The sequence below is a fragment of the Rhinopithecus roxellana genome, chromosome 6 (genome assembly GCF_007565055.1).
Source record: "Rhinopithecus roxellana isolate Shanxi Qingling chromosome 6, ASM756505v1, whole genome shotgun sequence".
NCBI classification, from domain to species: Eukaryota; Metazoa; Chordata; class Mammalia; order Primates; family Cercopithecidae; genus Rhinopithecus; species Rhinopithecus roxellana.
Window position 1 is genome coordinate 134,862,304 of NC_044554.1, and position 24,157 is coordinate 134,886,460.

The following is a 24,157-nucleotide window of genomic DNA, read 5'->3' on the forward strand; positions in this document are numbered from 1 at the left end:
TTGGTAAGGAACTGCGTAATTAAAACATTTCCATCTCTGAAGATTTGCAGCATCATGTGGCTTGAAGCCATATGAAGTCAAAATATTTGTTTGGAAGTATGTAGCACAGACCTTTGGAAATTGTTTCTTTCACTTGCTCTTCATTTCAGTCCTGTTTCTCCCTCTGTGTCCTTTAATTCCATGCCAGAGTATTTTTTGGAAACTTTATGCTATTGTATGGCTTCTGCCATTGCCAAACTCAAGTAGAAAAAGAGATTGCCCAACAAGAAATATTTTCTTAGTTTGGCCCTGAAATTAAGACACTTGGATTTATTAGACATAGTACCCTAGGAAGGCCCTTATTAAAATAGAATATACTGTTTTAGAAGATGAACCCTATTGAGTTATCATTCCCATGGTCACTTTCTCATGAATTTTGGTTATTAGCTTAGGAAGTATCATTTCAAGGTCTTAAGCCCATGGATTCCGGCACTGTGTGACTGCATAATGACTTCGTCAAGGGCAAACACATCCCTTATAGATCCTGGAAATTCTATTTCCCTGTTAGCCTTTCTTTTTTTTTTTTTTTTTGAGACGGAGTCTTGCTCTGTCGCCCAAACTGGAGTGCAGTGGCCAGATCTCGGCTCACTGCAAGCTCCGGCTTTCGGGTTCACGCCATTCTCCTGCCTCAGCCTCCCGAGTAGCTGGGACTACAGGCGCCCGCCACCTCGCCCAGCTAGTTTTTTGTATTTTTTAGTAGAGACGGGGTTTCACCAGGTTAGCCAGGATGGTCTCGATCTCCTGACCTTGTGATTCGCCCGTCTCGGCCTCCCAAAGTGCTGGGATTACAGGCTTGAGCCACCGCGCCCGGCCCCTGTTAGCCTTTCTTATAACCTGCAGTACTAAGTGTAGTCCTACTGGTTTTTTTTTTGTTTTTTTTTTGTATTCTAAATGTTTATTTTTATTTATTTTTTTTATACTTTAAGTTCTAGGGTACATGTACATAACGTGCAGGTTTGTTACATATGTATACTTGTACCAGTGTTGGTGTGCTGCACCCATCAACTCGTCAGCACCCATCAACTCATCATTTACATCAGGTATAACTCCCAATGCAATCCCTCCCCCCTCCCCTTCTCCGTGATAGGCCCGGTGTGTGATGTTCCCCTTCCCAAGTCCAAGTGATCTCATTGGGAGTTATACCTGATGTATACCCCAAATCAACAGAATATACATTCTTCTCAGCACCACATTGCACGTATTCCAAAATTGATCACATAGTTGGAAGTAAAGCACTCCTCAGCAAATGTACAAGAACAGAAATTATAACAAACTGTCTCTCAGACCACAGTGCAAACTAGAACTCAGGACTAAGAAACTCAATCAAAACCACTCAACTACATGGAAACTGAACGACTTGCTCCTGAATGACTACTGGGTACATAACGAAATGAAGGCAGAAATAAAGATGTTCTTTGAAACCAATGAGAAGAAAGACACAACATACCACAATCTCTGGGACACATCTAAAGCAATGTGTAGAAAGAAATTTATAGCACTAAATGCCCACAAGAGAAAGCAGGAAAAACCTAAAATTGATAACCTAACATCACTATTAAAATAACTAGAGAAACAAGAGCAAACACATTCAAAAGCTAGCAGAAGGCAAGAAATAGCTAAGATCAGAGCAAAACTGAAGGAGACAGAGACACAAAAATTCCCAAAATCAATGAATCCAGGAGCTGTTTTTTTTAAAAGATCAACAAAATTGATAGACCATTAGCAAGACTAATAAAGAAGAAATAGAGAGAAGAACAAATGAAAAGGGGGTATCACCACTGACCCTACAGAAACACAAACACCATCAGAGAATACTATAAACACTCTACGCAAATCAACTAGAAAACCTAGAAGAAATGGATAATTTCCTGACACTTACACTCTCTCAAGACTAAGCCAGGAGGAAGTTGAATACCTGAATAGACCAATAGTAGGCTCTGATATTGAGGTAATAGTTAATAGCCTACCAACAAAACAAGTCCAGGACCAGATGGACTCACAGCTGAATTCACAGAGGTACGAGGAGCAGCTGGTACCATTCCTTCTGAAACATCCAAACAATAGAAAAAGAGGAATCCCCCTAACTCATTTTAGGAGGCCAACATCATCCTGACCAAAGCCTGGCAGAGACACAACAAAGAGAATTTTAGCCCAATATCCCTGATTAACATCAATGCAAAAATCCTCAATAAAATACGCAAACAGAATCCAACAGCACAACAAAAAGCTTATCCACCATGACAAGTGGTCTCATCCCTGTGAGCAAGGATGGTTCAACATACACAAATCAGTAAACGTAATCCATCATATAACAGAACCAAAGACAAAACCACATGATTATCTCATATATGCAGAAAAGGCCTTGACAAAATTCAACACCTTCATGCTAAAATCTCAATAAATTCGGTATCAATGGAATGTATCTCAAAATAATAAGAGCTATTTATGACAAACCTACAGCCAATACATATTGAGGGAAAAAAACTGGAAGCACCTTGAAACGGGCACAAGCAGGGATGCCCCTCTTACCACCCTATTCAACACAGTGTTGGAAGTTCTGGCTAGGGCAATCAGGCAGAGAAAAGAAAAAAAGTGTATCAGTTATGAAAAGAAGAAATCAAATTGCCCTGTTTGCAGAGATGACATGATTGCATATATAAAACCCATTTTCCCACCTCAAATCCCTAAGCGATAAGCAACTTCAGCAAGTCCAGGATGCAAAACAATGACAAAATCACGAGCATCTTAACACCAGTAACAGATAAACAGAGAGCCAAATCAGGAAGAACTCCCATTCACAATAGCTTCAGAGAATAAATACCTAGGAATCCACTTACAGGGATGTAAAGGACCTCTCAAGGAGAACACAAACCACTGCCCAGTGAAATAGAAGAGGACACAACAAATAAGACATCCATGCTCATGGATAGGAAGAATCAATATGTGAAAATGGCATACTGCCCAGGGTAATTTTTAGATCATGCCATCCCCATCAAGCTACCAATGACCTCTCACAGATTGGAAAAATCTGCTTTAAAGTTCATGTGGAAGCAAAAAAGACCCGCATGCCAAGACAATCCAAAGTCAAAAGAACAAAGCTGGAAACATACATTACCTGACTTCAAACTTACTACAAGGTACAGTAACCAAAACAGCATGGACTGATACAAAAACAGAGATATAGACCAATGGAACAGAACAGCCCTTGAAATACACACACACAACAGCCACTGATCTTTGACAAAACTGACAAAAATAAGAAATGGGGAGGATTCCCCATTGAATAATGGTGCTTGGAAAACTGGCTAACCATAAGTAGAAAGCTGAAACTGGATCCTTTCCTTACTCCTTACACGAAAATTAATTCAAGATGGATTAGAGACTTAATGTTACACCTAATACCATAAAAACCCAGAAGAAACCTAGGAATACCATTCGGGACGTAGGTATGGGCAAGGACTTCATGTCTAAAACACCAAAAGCAATGGCAACAAAGGCAAAATTGACAAATGGTATCTAATTAAACTAAAGAGCTTCTGCACAGCAAAAGAAACTGCCATCAGAGTGAACAGGCAACCTACAGAATGGGAGAAGATTTTTGAATCTACTATCTGACAAAGGGCTAATATCCAAACCTATAAAGAATTCATTTAAATTTATAAGAAACAAACAACCCCATCAAAAGTGGGCAAAGGATATGAAAGACACTTCTCAAAAGAGACATTCATACAGCCAACAGGCACATGAAAAAATGCTCATCATCACTGCCATCAGAGAATGCGAATCAAAACCACAATGAAATACCATCTCACACCAGTTAGAATGGCAATCATTAAAAAATCAGGAAACAAAAGGTGCTGGAGACGCTGTGAGAAATAAGAACACTTTTACACTGTTGGTGGGTCTGTAAACTACTTCAACATTGTGGAAACAGTGTGGCAATTCCTCAAGGATCTAGAACTAGAAATACCATTTGACCCAGTCATCCCATTATGGGGATATGCCCAAAGGATATAAGCATGCGCTATAAAGACACATGCACACATATTCTTATTGCGGCACTATTCACAATAGCAAAGACTTGGAATCAACCCAAATGTCCATCAGTGACAGACTGGATTAAGAAAATGTGGCACATATACACCATGGAATACTATGCAGCCATAAAAAAGGATGAGTTTGCATCCTTTGTAGGGACATGGATGCAGCTGGAAACAATCATTCTCAGCAAACTATCACAAGAACAAACCTACCACCACATGTTCTCACTCATAGGTGGGAATTGAACAATGAGATCACGTGGACACAGGAAAGGGATCATCACACACCAGGTCCTATTGTGGGAGGGTGGGGAAGGGATAGCATTAGGAGATATACCTAATGTAAATGAGAGTTAATGGGTACAGCACACCAACATGGCACAGTATATATATGTAACAAACCTGCACGTTGTGCACATGTACCCTAGAACTTAAAATATATATAATAAATAATAATAAAGATACAGACCAGTATCTTACTGTGACCATGTGCTTTCATTTCTTGTGTGTAACTACCAGAAGTTATATCTTTGGTTAAGTACATACATTTAACTTTATATTAAGAATGATTCTCTGTACCCCTCTTAATCTCAAGTCTACCTTATCTAATATTACTATAGCTACTCTTTTGGTTAGAGTTTGGATGACATAATTTTCCATGTTTTTATTTTTCACCTACCTATATTTAATTGGGCTTTTTTATATGCAACATGCACTTTAATCCCTTTTTTTAAATTGAATCTCTACATATGTCATCAATTTCACAGTACGCTTTTCTATTTTTGCTTTAAAAGTCATTTTGCTTTTGAGCAGGCTAAATGAAAAACATGCTATATTTATTTTTGTAGCTACCATTTTCAGGACTCTGCTTTCCATTTTGTTGATCCAGATTTCTGTTCTACTTAATTTCCTGCGGCCTCATGGACTTCTTTACATATTGTAGTTTAGGCCACTATGTGACAGTTCTTTCAGTTTTGTAGGTCTCAAACAATCTTTATTATTCCTCATTTTGAAAAATAAAGTATTTTTTTCTTTAAAGAATTTTAGGTTGACATTTGAATACTTTCTTTAAAGATATTGCTGTACTGTTTTCTGCCTGTTTTTTTGAATGGTGTCCAAAAATAAACTTTATTTCTCCGTCCTAATTTGCATTTTTCTGCATGTTATTTTCTCTTCTCTAGATTATAATGCACTATGGAGAAGTATCTTCAATTTCATGCTTTGGCTTAATTGGCATTCTTGGATCTGTAGATTCAAACCCTTCATCAAATTTGAAGAAAGGATGACTGGTTTCTTTAAATATTATTCTGTCCCCTTTTCTCCTTGGACTTTAATTACATATTTACCAGTACAAGTTTTTCATTGGCTCCAGAAGTTGTGTTTACTATTTTTTTCCAGTCTTTTTTCTTTTGTGTTTTATTTGGGATATTTCTATGGCTATGATTCAAGTTACCAAAACTTTTCTTCTGTAATATCTAATGTGCTGTTCATCACAATCAGTACTTTTTAAAACTTCAGGTAATTTAGATTTTAACTCTAGAATTGTTCAGATCTGGCTGAGCATGGTGGCTCACCCCTGTAATCGCAGCACTTTGGGAGGCTGAGATGGACAGATCACAAGGTCAGATGGAGACCATCCTGGCTAACACAGTGAAAGGCTGTCTCTACTAAAAATACAAAAAGCCGGGAGTGGTGGTGGAGCCTGTAGTCCCAGCTACTCGGGAGCCAAGGCAGAGAAGGCGTGAACAAGAGGTGGAGCTTGCAGTGGGCCAGGATCGCACCACTGTACTCCAGCCTGGCAACAGAGTGAGACTCTTGTCTCAAAATAAAGAAGAAAGAATTGTTCAGATCCCAAAAAGTATCTGAGAAACCTGCCCCCCAAAAAAAACAGTCTCATTGTATAAACATAGTAGGCAAAGAGTCAAAAATACAGCTTAAATAGCCTAGAGAGATAAGAGGCAGCACAAATCTCTACAGTTGTCCTGTTGCCATCCAGGAGTGCCTCATATATAAGTCTTAAGAAACTCATGTCCTCGCCACACTGAACTTGTTCAAGTCATTTGTTGTCGCTTGTTGTTTTTTATGATTCTGGGTTTTCTCATTTCGACTCATACTTTGTGACTGGATGTCAGGCATTTTGAACTTTATCTTATTGGCTTCTGGACTTTTTTGCATTTCTACACATATTTGAGCTTATATCTATGATATAGTTAATTGCTGGGTAACAGTTTGATCTCTCTTGTCTTGCTGCTAAAATTTGTTAGGTGGAACCAGAGCAGCATGTTGCCTAAAACTAATTTTTCACTCAACTAAGCAGAATCCATATGACTACTTATCCAATGCTTCTTGAATTAGAGAGTATTTTTATTGTGGCTAATAAAAACAGAATTATTCATAACTTTTGTCAGCACTAGATTTTTTCCAATTCTTTTAGAGGGTTATTTCCTCTCCTTTAGTTTCTTCACAACTGCACCTGTAAGTCTTTGCCTTAAGACTTGTGGTGACTCTGTACATTTCTCCAGAATTCTACATGTAGCTCTCTCCTCTCTGTTACTCTGCCCTGCTTACTCTTGTCACCTGGGCTTCCTGGGCTCTCAGCTTATCTCTTCACTTATGGCGACCACCAGGCTCCACCTGGTGCCTCATCAGGTGTCTGGCTAAGAACTTCTCAGGTGCTAAGTTAGGTAATCATAAGGCTCACTTCATTTGTTTCCCACCTTGCAGGGATCACTGTCATCCATATTTTGATGTCCACTACCTTGAAAACCATTGTCTTGTGTATTTTCTATAATGTTTGATTTCATAAAGGTGGGTATTTTTTAATCTCTGTTGCTCCATGGTAGTCTAAAGAAGAAATCCCTTTACAATGGATTTTGTTTCAAAAAAAAAGTCCTCCTCTATAAAGTATTTTCTTCGTATATTAATCTTTTTTCCTAACACATGTACAAATTAGTATTTTCTTCAGAGGGGGTAATTGTTTATTTTGTATTTTTACAGACTGACATGATTTTGTCATTGCCATAGTCACCGTATTGCTAATTTAGAATCTAGTTTCTGGAATCCTCTTCCTTTCATCTTCTCTACTTGCCTGTGGTTAAAGACTACACACAGTACGAAAAATTCCTTTTATTGTCTCAAAACAAATATTCAGTTATTTTTGATATCCTACTTTTATTTCAGGTGAAGCAGTCTCTCTATATTGAGGAAGAGTCAATAAAGATGACTTTTGAATGATGAACTGAAATGTGTTACCCAGTGACACTCAGAAATTGGTTTCAGTTTCACCCTTTAGAGTTACAAAGCACCTATGATACAGAAATTACCCCAAAGTGTTCTTCGAAAGGCCACAGCTCTTCATCCTAAATATTCAAGCAAACAGGTGGTGACAATCTGTCAATATAGTAGGAATTATAGTGTTATGTAGTGGAGCAAATTCTCAGATTCAGTAGAAATTTCATCTGGATAAACTTTAAGAGTTTTTCAAATACTGAGACTCTATGGTACTTATTTTCTGAGACATGCATAGAGTATAGGAGCCTTAGTCCTTTTATGTGCCAACCATACAAAGAAAAAATAGCAAAATAAAAAAATTTCACATTTTGACATTTTTATCCTAAAAGTTAATAGTGGTATAGTAGAGGTATGTACATACATGTGTGTTTGTGAGTGTATATTTATACACACATGCACATATAACGTGTATTAATATATACACATGCATAAATGTATGCATGTATATTAATCTGAATTAAATAGCATTCGAACAAAATATTCTACATCTATTCTGTGAAGAAAGCCATCAAACTTAATACTTGCTATTTTGTATATCCTTGACAATGGCGTTCTCAGGTAAGCTTTGTTTTTAAGCATATTTTTCAACATAGGCCTGACTAAATCCTGACGGGTGAGTAGATGATGGTCAAAGGAGACTGAGAAGAAAGTTATGTACTTAGAGGTAGTATAATAGCATGAACAAAAACATGAAAAAGCAAGAGGGTTTGAGAAACCATAGCCATTTTGTATTAATTGAATGATGAAGTGGGAAATGATTTTATGTTAGCATTATACTTCTAGAACAATATTTTCAGCTTGTTCTGAACAATATGTTTACTCCTTGAAAGGAATAAACAAATATGTAGTAATGTCAACTCTGAGATGTTCTTAGGAGGCTGGAGACTGGTCTATCCAAATGAGAGTAATAATCTCTAGAAATGAAAGAGAGAACAGCAAAGGTAAAATGCGAAAGGAACTGGAAAAATGACCTGAAGGAAAATGGCAGAGCTTTATCATGCAGATGAACATAAGAGAGAAAATATAAATTTATCTTAGTAGATTTGATCCACCTATTTTTTTTTATTTTTTTCACTCAAGTTTCAGTGAACCTAAGTGAATAAAGGTTTACAAATAACTTATTCCTCTGAGAAATGTCAGTGTATTCTGTAATAAAAGGGGACCACAGTCTAAATCAAAAGGTGCTTTATTATAGTGACCTCCATGTACTTTCATCTTCAAGTTTCTGCAATGCCGTATTTTTTTTTTTTTTTTTTTTTTTTTTTTTTTTTTTTTTTTTTTTTGAAAACCAACCGTTTATTTCCATTTCTCCCCTCTTAGCCTTTTGTCTACTATTGGCACACATTTTATTCCTACATATGTTATATACTTCATCATACAGTATCATTATTTTTACTTTAAATAGTCAACTATTTCTTAAAGATGTGTACATAATATGGAGATTATATTTACCCATGATGTTGTAATTCCTGATGCAATTCGTTCTTTTATTTAGATCCAGATTATCTGGTATCATTTTTCAGTCTGCCTGGAAGACTTCCTTTAACATTTCTTTTAAACATCTTTTAATGTTTCTTTTTTTTTTTTTTTTTTTTTTTATTATACTTTAAGTTCTAGGGTACATGTGCATAACGTGCAGGTTTGTTACATATGTATACTTATGCCATGTTGGTGTGCTGCACCCATCAACTCGTCAGCACCCATCAATTCATCATTTATATCATGTATAACTCCCCAATGCAATCCCTCCCTCCTCCCCCCTCCCCCCTCCCCATGATAGACCCCAGTGTGTGATGTTTCCCTTCCCGAGTCCAAGTGATCTCATTGTTCAGTTCCCACCTATGAGTGAGAACATGCGGTGTTTGGTTTTCTCTTCTTGTGATAGTTTGCTAAGAATGATGGTTTCCAGCTGCATCCATGTCCCTACAAAGGACGCAAACTCATCCTTTTTTATGGCTGCATAGTATTCCATGGTGTATATGTGCCACATTTTCTTAATCCAGTCTGTCACAGATGGACATTTGGGTTGATTCCAAGTCTTTGCTATTGTGAATAGTGCCGCAATAAACATACGTGTACATGTGTCTTTGTAGTAGACTAATTTATAATCCTTTGGGTATATACCCAGTAGTGGGATGGCTGGGTCATATGGTACATCTAGTTCTAGATCCTTGAGGAATTGCCATACTGTTTTCCATAATGGTTGAACTAGTTTACAATCCCACCAACAGTGTAAAAGTGTTCCTATTTCTCCACATCCTCTCCAACACCTGTTGTTTCCTGACTTCTTAATGATTGCCATTCTAACTGGTGTGAGATGGTATCTCATTGTGGTTTTGATTTGCATTTCTCTGATGGCCAGTGATGATGAGCATTTTTTCATGTGTCTGTTGGCTGTATGAATATCTTCTTTTGAGAAATGTCTGTTCATATCCTTTCCCCACTTTTTGATGGGGTTGTTTGTTTTTTTCTCGTATATTTGTTTGAGTTCTTTGTAGATTCTGGATATTAGCCCTTTGTCAGATGAGTAGGTTGCAAAAATTTTCTCCCATTCTGTAGGTTGCCTGTTCACTCTGATGGTAGTTTCTTTTGCTGTGCAAAAGCTCTTTAGTTTAATTAGATCCCATTTGTCAATTTTGGCTTTTGCTGCCGTTGCTTTTGGTGTTTTAGACATGAAGTCCTTGCCCATGCCTATGTCCTGAATGGTACTACCTAGATTTTCTTCTAGGGTTTTTATGGTATTAGGTCTAACATTTAAGTCTCTAATCCATCTTGAATTAATCTTCGTATAAGGGGTAAGGAAAGGATCCAGTTTCAGCTTTCTACTTATGGCTAGCCAATTTTCCCAGCACCATTTATTAAATAGGGAATCCTTTCCCCATTTCTTGTTTCTCTCAGGTTTGTCAAAGATCAGATGGCTGTAGATGTGCGGTATTATTTCTGAGGACTCTGTTCTGTTCCATTGGTCTATAGCTCTGTTTTGGTACCAGTACCATGCTGTTTTGGTTACTGTAGCCTTGTAGTATAGTTTGAAGTCAGGTAGCGTGACGCCTCCAGCTTTGTCCTTTTGACTTAGGATTGTCTTGGCAATGCGGGCTCTTTTTTGGTTCCATATGAACTTTAAAGCAGTTTTTTCCAATTCTGTGAAGAAACTCATTGGTAGCTTGATGGGGATGGCATTGAATCTATAAATAACCTTGGGCAGTATGGCCATTTTCACGATATTGATTCTTCCTATCCATGAGCATGGTATGTTCTTCCATTTGTTTGTGTCCTCTTTGATTTCACTGAGCAGTGGTTTGTAGTTCTCCTTGAAGAGGTCCTTTACATCCCTTGTAAGCTGGATTCCTAGGTATTTTATTCTCTTTGAAGCAATTGTGAATGGAAGTTCATTCCTGATTTGGCTCTCTGCTTGTCTGTTACTGGTGTATAAGAATGCTTGTGATTTTTGCACATTAATTTTGTATCCTGAGACTTTGCTGAAGTTGCTTATCAGCTTAAGGAGATTTTGGGCTGAGACGATGGGGTTTTCTAAATATACAATCATGTCATCTGCAAACAGGGACAATTTGACTTCTTCTTTTCCTAACTGGATACCCTTGATTTCTTTCTCTTGCCTGATTGCCCTAGCCAGAACTTCCAACACTATGTTGAATAGGAGTGGTGAGAGAGGGCATCCCTGTCTTGTGCCAGTTTTCAAAGGGAATTTTTCCAGTTTTTGCCCATTCAGTATGATATTAGCTGTGGGTTTGTCATAAATAGCTCTTATTATTTTGAGGTACGTTCCATCAATACCGAATTTATTGAGCGTTTTTAGCATGAAGGGCTGTTGAATTTTGTCAAAAGCCTTTTCTGCATCTATTGAGACAATCATGTGGTTCTTGTCTTTGGTTCTGTTTATATGCTGGATTACGTTTATTGATTTGCGAATGTTGAACCAGCCTTGCATCCCAGGGATGAAGCCCACTTGATCATGGTGGATAAGCTTTTTGATGTGCTGCTGAATCCGGTTTGCCAGTATTTTATTGAGGATTTTTGCATCAATGTTCATCAGGGATATTGGTCTAAAATTCTCTTTTTTTGTTGTGTCTCTGCCAGGCTTTGGTATCAGGATGATGTTGGCCTCATAAAATGAGTTAGGGAGGATTCCCTCTTTTTCTATTGATTGGAATAGTTTCAGAAGGAATGGTACCAGCTCCTCCTTGTACCTCTGGTAGAATTCAGCTGTGAATCCATCTGGTCCTGGACTTTTTTTGGTGGGTAGGCTATTAATTGTTGCCTCAATTTCAGAGCCTGCTATTGGTCTATTCAGGGATTCAACTTCTTCCTGGTTTAGCCTTGGGAGAGTGTAAGTGTCCAGGAAATTATCCATTTCTTCTAGATTTTCTAGTTGATTTGCGTAGAGGCGTTTATAGTATTCTCTGATGGTAGTTTGTATTTCTGTGGGGTCAGTGGTGATATCCCCTTTATCATTTTTTATTGCATCTATTTGATTCCTCTCTCTTTTTTTCTTTATTAGCCTTGCTAGCGGTCTGTCAATTTTGTTGATCTTTTCAAAAAACCAACTCCTGGATTCATTGATTTTTTGGAGGGTTTTTTGTGTCTCTATCTCCTTCAGTTCTGCTCTGATCTTAGTTATTTCTTGCCTTCTGCTAGCTTTTGAATGTGATTGCTCTTGCCTCTCTAGTTCTTTTAATTGTGATGTTAGAGTGTCAATTTTAGATCTTTCCTGCTTTCTCTTGTGGGCATTTAGTGCTATAAATTTCCCTCTACACACTGCTTTAAATGTGTCCCAGAGATTCTGGTATGTTGTATCTTTGTTCTCATTGGTTTCAAAGAACATCTTTATTTCCGCTTTCATTTCGTTATGTACCCAGTAGTCATTCAGGAGCAGGTTGTTCAGTTTCCATGTAGTTGAGCGGTTTTGATTGAGTTTCTTAGTCCTGAGTTCTAGTTTGATTGCACTGTGGTCTGAGAGACAGTTTGTTATAATTTCTGTTCTTTTACATTTGCTGAGGAGTGCTTTACTTCCAATTATGTGGTCAATTTTGGAATAAGTGCGATGTGGTGCTGAGAAGAATGTATATTCTGTTGATTTGGGGTGGAGAGTTCTATAGATGTCTATTAGGTCCGCTTGGTGCAGAGATGAGTTCAATTCCTGGATATCCTTGTTAACTTTCTGTCTCGTTGATCTGTCTAATGTTGACAGCGGAGTGTTGAAGTCTCCCATTATTATTGTATGGGAGTCTAAGTCTCTTTGTAAGTCTCTAAGGACTTGCTTTATGAATCTGGGTGCTCCTGTATTGGGTGCATATATATTTAGGAGAGTTAGCTCTTCCTGTTGAATTGATCCCTTTACCATTATGTAATGGCCTTCTTTGTCTCTTTTGATCTTTGATGGTTTAAAGTCTGTTTTATCAGAGACTAGGATTGCAACCCCTGCTTTTTTTTGTTCTCCATTTGCTTGGTAGATCTTCCTCCATCCCTTTATTTTGAGCCTATGTATGTCTCTGCATGTGAGATGGGTCTCCTGAATACAGCAGACTGATGGGTCTTGACTCTTTATCCAGTTTGCCAGTCTGTGTCTTTTAATTGGAGCATTTAGTCCATTAACATTTAAGGTTAATATTGTTATGTGTGAACTTGATCCTGCCATTATGATATTAACTGGTTATTTTGCTCGTTAGTTGATGCAGTTTCTTCCTAGCCTCGATGGTCTTTACATTTTGCCAAGTTTTTGCGATGGCTGGTACCGGTTGTTCCTTTCCATGTTTAGGGCTTCCTTCAGGGTCTCTTGTAAGGCAGGCCTGGTGGTGACAAAATCTCTAAGCATTTGCTTATCTGTAAAGGATTTTATTTCTCCTTCACTTATGAAACTTAGTTTGGCTGGATATGAAATTCTGGGTTTAAAATTCTTTTCTTTAAGAACGTTGAATATTGGCCCCCACTCTCTTCTGGCTTGTAGAGTTTCTGCCGAGAGATCTGCTGTTAGTCTGATGGGCTTCCCTTTGTGGGTGACCCGACCTTTCTCTCTGGCTGCCCTTAAGATTTTTTCCTTCATTTCAACTTTGGTGAATCTGGCAATTATGTGTCTTGGAGTTGCTCTTCTGGAGGAGTATCTTTGTGGCGTTCTCTGTATTTCCTGAATTTGAATGTTGGCCTGCCCTACTAGGTTGGGGAAGTTCTCCTGGATGATATCCTGAAGAGTGTTTTCCAACTTGGTTCCATTTTCCCCCTCACTTTCAGGCACCCCAATCAGACGTAGATTTGGTCTTTTTACGTAATCCCATACTTCTTGCAGGCTTTGCTCATTTCTTTTTCTTCTTTTTTCTTTTGGTTTCTCTTCTCGCTTCATTTCATTCATTTGATCTTCAATCGCTGATACTCTTTCTTCCAGTTGATCGAGTCGGTTACTGAAGCTTGTGCATTTGTCACGTATTTCTCGTGTCATGGTTTTCATCTCTGTCATTTCGTTTATGATCTTCTCTGCATTAATGAGTCTAGCTGTCAATTCTTCCACTCTTTTTTCAAGATTTTTAGTTTCTTTGCGCTGGGTACGTAATTCCTCCTTTAGCTCTGATAAGTTTGATGGACTGAAGCCTTCTTCTCTCCTCTCGTCCAAGTCATTCTCTGACCAGCTTTGATCCGTTGCTGGTGATGGGCTGCGCTCCTTTGCAGGGGGAGATGCGCTCTTATTTTTTGAATTTCCAGCTTTTCTGCCCTGCTTCTTCCCCATCTTTGTGGTTTTATCTGTCTCTGGTCTTTGATGGTGGTGACGAACTGATGGGGTTTTGGTATAGGTGTCCTTCCTGTTTGATAGTTTTCCTTCTGACAGTCAGAAGGACTCTCTGTTGGTCTGTTGGAGATTGCTTGAGGTCCACTCCAGACCCTGTTTGCCTGGGTATCAGCAGCAGAGGTTGCCGAAGATAGAATATTGCTGAACAGCGAGTGTACCTGTCTGATTCTTCCTTTGGAAGTGTCCTCTCAGGGGTGTACTCCACCCTGTGAGGTGTGGGGTGTCAGACTGCCCCTAGTGGGGGATTTCTCCCAGCTAGGCTACTCAGGGGTCAGGGACACACCTGAGCAGGCAGTCTGTCCGTTCTCAGATCTCAACCTCCGCGTTGGGAGATCCGCGGCTCTCCCCAAAGCTGTCAGACAGAGTCGTTCGCGTCTGCACCGGCTCCCGCTACTTCCCCTGTTGGTCTTCAGCTGTGCGCTGTCCCCAGAGGTGGAGACTACAGAGACAGGCAGGCTTCCTTGAGCTGCTGTGAGCTCCACCCAGTTCGAGCTTCCCAGCGGCTTTGTTTACCTACTTAAGCCTCAGCAATGGCGGGCGCCCCTCCCCCAGCCTCGCTGCTGCCTTGCGGATAGATCGCGGCAGACTGCTGTGTTAGCAGTGAGGGAGGCTTCGTGGGCGTGGGACCCTCCCGGCCAGGTGTGGGATATATTCTCCTGGAATGCCTGTATGCTTACAGCGCAGTATTGGGGTGGGAGTTACCCGATTTTCCAGGTGTTGTGTGTCTCAGTTCCCCTGGCTAGGAAAACGGATCCCCTTCCCCCTTGCGCTTCCAGGTGAGGCGATGCCTCGCCCTGCTTCAGCTCTCGCTGGTCAGGCTGCAGCAGCTGACCAGCACCGATTGTCCGGCACTCCCTAGTGAGATGACCCCAGTACCTCAGTTGAAAATGCAGAAATCACCGGTCTTCTGTGTCGCTCGCGCTGGGAGTTGGAGACTGGAGCTTGTTCCTATTCGGCCATCTTGCTCCGCCCCCCTAGGAAATTCTTGGATCCCCTTCTCCTCCTTGTATTTGCGTTCCAGTTAATTAGTGAGACTGCGATTGCCCCCCTAGCTTCAGCTCTGATGATAAGTAAACAGGCTGAGCAGTGGGACCAGCAACATTGCTAAAGCGCAATCCTAGTGAGATGACCCCAGACCTAGTATTGCAGAAATAGGTCTGTGTCCCCGATTTTGGAATGTTCTATTGGTCCATCTTCCCACCTGTAAAATGGTGGGGTGTGAAGAGTCCATAGAGAGTCCCTTTGGATAGCAAAATTGGAATTCTATGCATTTTCAAGCACTCTAACTTGCCATCCTCTCCATGGGGGAAGTGAGGAGGGCCTTTCCCACTCAAAACAAAGAAGCAAGCAAACAAACAAAACAATAAAACAGGACATCTGTTCACCCTTTGGCGTTCTAATAGTGTTTACCTCTTACCACAAACTGTCTAAAGATGAAAATCATTCTGGAGCTGCACCTAAATAGCACTATAGAGAAAGAAGATTGAACTGAATTTCCTACTACACTTAAGTAAAGGTGAAGAAAGAAAGCACATACTACTCCAAGGATCAGCATTATTAGTGGGAGAGAGTCAGCCTGGACTTTCTAATAGAGACCCTGCCAAAGAAAAGATGACCAGGAAAAAAGGAACAAACATTGAGAGAGCATGAGGGTGTGGGGTGGGAAGAGATGATAACTGCAGGAAGACTAGGGGCTGGCTAAGGGAGGGGAGTCTTAAATGCTTACCCAGGAAGAAGAGAACAAGCATGAGAATAATCTCTGAAAACAAATAAATAAAACCAAAAGACAAAATAGAAACTCTGGAGAGAAAGAAACAACAATTATGTGCTTCCACTTTCTGCACAATAAATAATTGCCAGATTATAAAGGCAGGCACATAACATGCTCTTCTCCTAGGAAGAGGATAACTAGGTGATAGGATAACACAGACCACACCCATCCCACACTACAGCATTCTAATACTGAGGATGTCCAAGGTAGGTGGCGGGTGTGGTGGTTAAAACTGTTAAAAATTAATTGAAGCACAGAGAACTGCTTTTTTTAAAAAAAAATTACAATGGACATACATATTAACGTATGAAGTAAGAATGTGCTTGGGACAGCAAGGGACAGAAATAGGAGATGTGCTTGCAGATGCATTCAATGTCAGAAAAAGATCAAATCCAGACAGGTCTATAAAGGGACACAGGCAAAAATAACATTGATTTACAGAGATAAAATAGCTAGGGATAAACCTAACTAGAAATGTGCAATACCTATGTGAAGAAAACTTTAAAATCATTTTAAAGGCCTCAAAGGAAGGCTTGAACCATGTTCTTGAAGAGGAAGGATAAATAATGAAAGAATGTCAACTCTAAGTTGTTAAATTAGCATGATGCAAATAATAATACCAATAGTTTTTCTCACCATCCTTTGAGGGAGAAAAAAGGACTTGATAAAAACAGTTTACTTAAAAAATTACATACCAAGAGATGCAAACACCCAAGAAATTTTGAACAAGGAAAAGCATGGCTAGCCATAATAGATATTAAAACATATTTCCCATAACTAAGTAGGATTGACATAAATTTTATTGACATGAAATAATATTGTCTGTCTCTAGAAAGATTAATAAGGAGAATAGAAGTCCAAAAATAACCCAAATATATAAGGATTGAATATATTTTATAGGGTTGTCTCAAGTCCTGTGGATAATTAACTGAATCATTAGGTCAGTGGTATTAGGAACACTGGGGGTTATTTGGAAAAATTTGAAGGTGGTGCCCTTCTTCTTTGTACATAATATCACAATGAATTCCAAGTGCATCACATATTCGAACATTAAAAAAATGAAAATCATAAAAATACATGAGAAAAACAGAGAATTACTTTATGTCATTCCAGCTGCTGAGGCCTTTCTATGATTCAAAATATAGAGGCTATGAAAGGTTATTTTTTAAAGAATAAAGTCAACAGCATTAAAAATATCACATATATGAAGAAATACCATAACCTAAGCCCAAGAACAAATTAAAAGCTGAGAAAACATTTGCAATGTATATTGCAAAGGATTAAGAACTGCCAGAAATAACTAAGAAAAATACTAACAAATCAATAGAAAAATGAACACAGGGTATGAATAGGTAATTCAAATAAATGGAAATGTAAATACCTCTTAAATATTACAGCATGCTCAATCTCAATCTACTAAGAAAATACAAGTAATATAATGATATTTATTTTTCATCAATCCACATGACCAAAATAGGTAAGTCCAGTAACACCATGTTATTGAGGTTGTATAGCAATATTGCCATTGGGAATATAAATTTATAAAATTATCAAAAAGGAAAATTTGACTAACTCTTTTAGATGTATAAATTCAAAGAGTCTTTTAATCCAGTAATTCTAATTCCTCTATTTGGCTCTAGACAAATATTTTCACATATATGACATTATATAATTAAACCTGCCCAACAATGGAAGAGTTTTATTACACATTCATGTTTTCTAATCAATAGAAATGAAACAACCTTGACTTTATTTCACTATGAATAGTATGTCCTCAAAAACTAGCTGTCCAAGAGAGCAGCAGTTCCAGAGAAGCCAAATACTTTGAACATGTAGCTATCTCTGACCTCCAGGATAATCAGCCGTTTGTAGGCAAACCATGTCTCATTGTATCTTTTTAGCATTTGGCAGAAGACCTTTTCAAATAGGTGTCCAACAATTGTTGCTGATGAATAATAGGTGAAAGAACAAAGTGCATTAGCAATAAAGCTATTTTTGCCTCTCTATCTTTTCTAGCTGTATTTAGATTGAAAGCTATGTATTATTGGGAATTGTCTACTCCCACTGGAATACGAGTTCCTCAATGGGAGAGAGCCTCACAGAATTATCATCATTGTGTTTCAAGCACATAGAACATTGTCTTATACAAAGCAGACAACAAATATGGTTTAAGAGAGTGGAATAAATGAGCAAACATCGTTTCATAGTCCATTTGGCACTGCCTTATATTTTCCTTGATATACCTGCCTCTTAATTTCTGTTGAACTCCTGGTTACCATCTGCACTTTGGATAGACATTTTCTAATATCTGACTATTCCCATTTGGGCCAGTTTTACACTGGTTCTTTTATTTAGAATATCCAATTATTTTTAGAAATTTTAAAACTTACAAAATATTTTGTCTCCATAAATAATATTTAATTGAGGATTCTTCCTGAAAACATGCAAATGTAAATTTATTTTGCTTTTTAATTTATCTTGGACATTAACAAAGCCAAGTGCATGTAGAGTAGTTTTAGTGACTACACAGGATTTATAAAAGCCATGGCTACTTGGGTGATGGTAGTAAAGTCACAAAGATAAAAATATTACTTTTGCAGATTAGAATAATTCAGGACATGAAAATTTCCCAGTCATAAAAATACATAAAAAATGAAAAGATGTTCTCTAGAACAATAATAACTCTCTCTACTCATGCCCTTCTATTCCGTATTTCAAGTGTTGTGTCTCTTTCTTCTGATCTTTCATTTATGGCTGAGTTACCTGATCTCTTAGTAAATTATTTAAAGACCCCACCAAATAGAACATGGGTTCTGTTAACAATAAAGATGTAGAGGCAGCCGGGATCAACACAAGGTCAAGCCTTTTCTGCCGGAGTTATGTTGGTCTCATATCTAGACAGTGTTATTGTCTCAAAGCCATTTTAGCAATGATTTGCTGGCCTTGTGGAGACCTTGTTAGGAGTACTGTGTTTTAATGGCTACATTAAATTTGATTGTCCCATTTTTTAAGGATCTGTCGTATTTTGTCTCTCAAAAAATGACAGCTATTGGTGATTAAAGATGAGTCCAACTCCATCCCTTCAAGTCTTTTATTGAAGGGTGGCTACTAAATAAATAATAATTAATATTTAATAAAATAAACTGAATGATGAAAGTACCTTTGAGCATGCTCTTCTTCATTCACTGTCCAACTACAATTTGTCATCTTCTAGTCAGAAAACCTCTGCCTTGTTCTGATCCACTCCCTTTGGAGTTGTAAACCACTGTTTCTTACTTTCGTAGCACCACGAGAATAACTATCAGAACAAATTACAATGTGTTATCATCATTGCTTAATTTGTAATATTCTATATGAAAAGTTTTTAAAGATAAGGATAGTATCTTTTACTTTTGTGTCTTTGAATCTACCACAGAATGTGGCAAATAAAAGCTAAAAACACAATTGTGAAAGGAATAAGCACATGAAAAGGATCTTTCAATTAAACCCAGAAGTGTGAACAAAAATATATAAAAATTGATGAATGCAAGGAATTATAATAAAAGTTGCAAGCTACTGTTAATAGTTAATTTAACGCTAAGCATGTTTTTATTGTTAATACCACATTTTAATATCAATTTATTATTTACCTAATAGTTGTAGCTAAAATTATACTTTTATTTTAAAGAAGCTAACTTCCTTAGGTTTATGCTGTAAAATCCCTTTAGCAGCCTGGAGTCTCTTATGTGTGGGTGCGTGCTGTCAATGACCTGATAGCGATGGGTTCATGATTACACCCCAGCACCAGGTACAGTAGATGCAGTATTATCAATGAAGAAAAGCTAACTTCTATTAAGAACCTGTGTGTTTCTAACAACAGTTATGCTATCATTGATTAAATATACCTTATTAGTGCATTTAACTTATAGGAATCCATACTTCTATAATTTAAAGAAAACAAAAAACAACTTCTCATTTTTACTGATGTATAGCATGTAGAGTGGTGTACAAACCATAAGCTTTCATGTCTATATGCCATCGAAAATATACACTTGTAAATGAGTAGGAAATTATCACCATCCCGGAAACTTCCCTTGTGACCCTCATCAATCTTGACTTCTTTCTCCTCCCCAAAACACTCCTATCCTGATATCTGACACATAGGATTCATATTTCCTTTATGTGAAAAGTGTGTATGTGGGAGTATATTTATGTCATATTTTATGTCTTTATTTGTAGATAAAAGGTATGAAATTGCACCTTATGTATTATTTCATCTTTTATTATTGTGTATGAGATGCATCCATATTGTTCCATGTTATATGTGGGAGTAGTTTATTATCATGGCTGTAAAATATCTTAGTAATTGAATATTCCACAATGTATGTGCATAATTATTTTGTTTATGAACATTTCATTCGTTTCCATTTGGGCCTGTTATAAAAGCACTGTCATATACATTCTTATCCATATTTTTGACACATATATATACATATACATATATTTCTGTTTGCTCTATATCAAGGAGAGAGAGTGTGTGTATATGTGTGCGTGTAAAAATGCATGTTTATCCATGCTAGAAAATGAATTGAAATTAAGAAGTAAATTAAGTAATGAAACATGAAGTAATCTTTCATATTGGTAAAACCTGAGGAAGAAATATATAAGCAATTCTAAGATATATCATTCATTGATTAATAACTGAAAATCTGGCTAGATGACCTCGTGGTAATTCTGTCATTGGTATCAGGAAGAAATACAGAAATGAATAAGAAATAAATATTAATTTTAAAAGTGTAGAGAAACATAAAAGTATCTACGGAAGACTGTTTTACTGATTCAGTGCTGGATTTATAATTTACTCCAAGAGGAGAAATGGCTCTACTGTAGTCATTATGAAGGTTAAGCTTTCCACAAAAATTTTTAATTTACCCCCACAAAAAACCCAGCCTGTTACTGTGCAGACTTTACAGGTAAGAAAACTAAGTCTCAGTGAATGTAGGTAGAAAACTTAAATCAAAATTTATTAAGTCATAACTCACTGAAGCAAAAACTAACAACTACATCTACTCTGGGAAGGTGGGGGGCAAACTAGTGTCAGGATAAGAAAAAAATCTGAACTGTAATTGATGTATTGCCGGAGGCTTAATGTGGGAAAGCCTGAGAGTTAAATAAAACAATGTATTCAATTAAATGTTCTTATGTGTGTGTGTGTGTGTGTGTGTGTGTGTGTGTGCGCGCGCGTATAGAGAGTATATAAGTTTGCTTACATACATGTGAGTAAAATGAATGACAGCAATGATACAAGCGATGGGAGGGAGAAAATAGGATTATTTTGTCATTCGAAAGTACACACTGTCCATTGGTCAGTATAGTGTTATGTGAAAGGGGGCTTGGATTAGTTGTGAATGTATGTTGCAAACTATAGCAAACCCCTCAAAATGTTTTTAAAATGATACTTTGTATGCTAAGGAATGAGAGAAAAATACAATTATGCAAACCACATAATTAAAATCACAAAAGTTTAAAAAACAGAAGACAAAATAGGAATAGGAACAAAGAACAAGGGCAAGAACAGAAAACAACAACAAATATGGTCGATATTAATTCAAGTATATGAGTAATCACTTTGAATGTCAACGGTCTAGATGTTCCAAGGGAAAAACAAAAATTGTCAGAATAGAAAAAGACCAAACTACATATTGTCTGTAAAAAACCCACTTAAAATATAAAGACATATGTAGATTAAAAACAAATGGATGAGGAAAGATATACCTTGCTAATACTAATTTTGGAAAATCAGCATAGGTATATTAATTTCAGACCAAGCAGGCTTCCAAGCGAATATAAAAATTAAAATAGGTAAAAAGTCATATTATATGATGATAAAGGGGTGGATTCTCAAAGAAGAAATGGCCACCCTTAATATGTATGTGTCAAAGCATCAGAATATGCGAAGCAAAACCATTAGAACTGTGAAAATTGGATAAATCTAATATTATAGTTGGAGACATCAACAAACCCTCTATCAGAAACAGACAGATCCAGCAGACAGAACATCAGTAAGGACACAGGCGAACTCAGTGAAACTATCAATCAACTGAATATAATTGACACCTATAGACAATTTCATCCAATAGCAGCAGAATATAAACTCTTCCCAAGCTAACATGGAGGAACATTTATCAAGATAGGCCACATTCTGGTCCATAAAACATACTTTAACATATTTAAAAGAATAGAAATCATAAAATGTCTTCTTTCAGACCACATGGAGTTAAAGTAGGAATCAATAATAGCAAGATAACTGAAAAATTTTGACACCCATAGAAATTAAACAATACACTTCTAAATAAAATATGAGTTGAAGAAATCTCAATAAAAATAATAAAACACTTTTGACTAAATAAAAACAGAAACACAATTTATCAAAATTATCCTGATTTCATTACTACACATTGTATACATGTATCAAAATATCACACACACCCCCAAAATATGTGCAACTATTATAAATCAATACAAATATAGGAATCAGCAAAAGCAGTGCTTAAAGGAAATTTATAGCATTGAATTCATATATTAGAAAAAAAGAAGTATCTAAAGTCAGTCATTTAAGCTTCTCCCTTAGGAAACTAGGAAAAGTAAAGTGGATTAAATCCAATGTGTAACAGAGAGAAGCAATAACTATTAGAACAGTAACCAATAAAATTGAAAATAGGAAATCCACAGAAGAGAAAACCCATAAAATCACAAACTTGTTCTTTGAGAAGATTGAAAAAATGAAAAAATAAAATGATAAGTTTTTGGCCAGGCTAAGTAAAATAGAGAAAAAACAAAAATTACTAATGTCAGAAATGAAAGAAGGAACATCATTAAAGATCTTATGGACATTTAAAGGATAAAAAAGAATAATATGAACAACTTTAGGTTCATACTATTATTATTATTTTTTTATTTTTTTTTTTTAGATGGTGGCTCACTCTGTTGCCCAGGCTAGAGTGCAGTGATGTGATTTCGGCTCACTGCAGTCTCTGCCTCCCAGGTTCAAGCGATTTTCTCACCTCAGTCTCCTGAGTAACTGAGATTACAGGCATGTGCTACCACGCTTGGCTAATTATTTTGTATATTTTAGAGATCGGGTTTCACCATGCTGGCCAGGCTGTTCTTGAACTCCCGACCTCAAGCAGTCCACCTGCCTCGTTCTCCCAAAGTGCTGGGATTACAGGGGTGAGCCACCATGCCCATAGGCCCACATCTTTGATAACCTAGATGAAACGAGTCAGTTCCTTGGGGGCGGTGGTGGGGGGAACAATCTGCCAAAATTCACACAAGAAGAAATAGACAATCTGGATTGTCTTATATCTATTTAAAATTGAATAAAAATTAATAACCTTCCAAACAGAAAGCACTAAGCCCAGTTTGGTTCACTAGTAAATTCTACCAAACATGTAAGAAAGAGATTATGCCAAGTCCTTTACAATTTTTATTAGTAGAGGCAGGGGTAATACTCTAACTCATTCTTTGAGGCTTGCATCATACTAATACCAAAATCAGATAAAAAAGTTTTCCAAAAAAGTAAAATCACAGACCAATAACTCTCATAAACACAGATGCAAAAATCCTCAGCAAATTCTTAGCAAGTTGAATCCAACAATGTATAAAAAGTATTACATACCAAGACCAAAAGAGGCATCCCACGTATGCAAGACTCCTTCAGCATTCAAAAATCAAATAGCAGAATCCACCGTCAGAATACACTGAAAAAGAAAAACAACATGATCACATCAATAGATGCAGACAAAGCCTTTGACAAACTCCAACAACTATTTGTGTTTAAAAAAAAAAAAAGAACAACTCAGTGAACTATGAATGAGGGGGACTTCCTCCAATTGATAAGGTATACCTACAGAAAACTCACAGCTCACACCACACTAAATGGTGAGAAACTAGAAGCATTTCCACTAAGATGAGAAACAAGACAAGTATGAGTCCTCTCACTACTCTTTTTCAATATTGTACTAGTAGTACTGGCTAACATAATAAGAGAAAAAAATAAAGCACATTGATTGGGAAGAAAGAAATAAAACTGTCTTGATTGTAGATGAGTCTAAACAATGTCAAAAATCGGAAAGAATCAGCAAAAATCTCCTGGAACTAATATACTTCATAGAAACTTCATAGAAAGGTTAAAATATGAAAATCGACTTCTTTCCCATATACCAGCAATGAACAAGTGGA

At 37.2% G+C, this 24,157-nt stretch overlaps 1 protein-coding gene across 1 annotated transcript in view; it reads right to left on the bottom strand.

The window, feature by feature from the left end:
- Window positions 1-23,742, bottom strand: part of KLHL7 (kelch like family member 7) — a 158,772-nt gene extending 135,030 nt beyond the window's left edge. The window contains exon 1 of the mRNA XM_030932887.1: window positions 23,595-23,742. Coding sequence (XP_030788747.1) covers window positions 23,595-23,639 — 45 coding nt within the window. The 5' untranslated portion in view covers window positions 23,640-23,742. The remainder of the gene's footprint in view (window positions 1-23,594) is intronic.
- Between the last annotated feature and the right edge of the window lie 415 nt (window positions 23,743-24,157).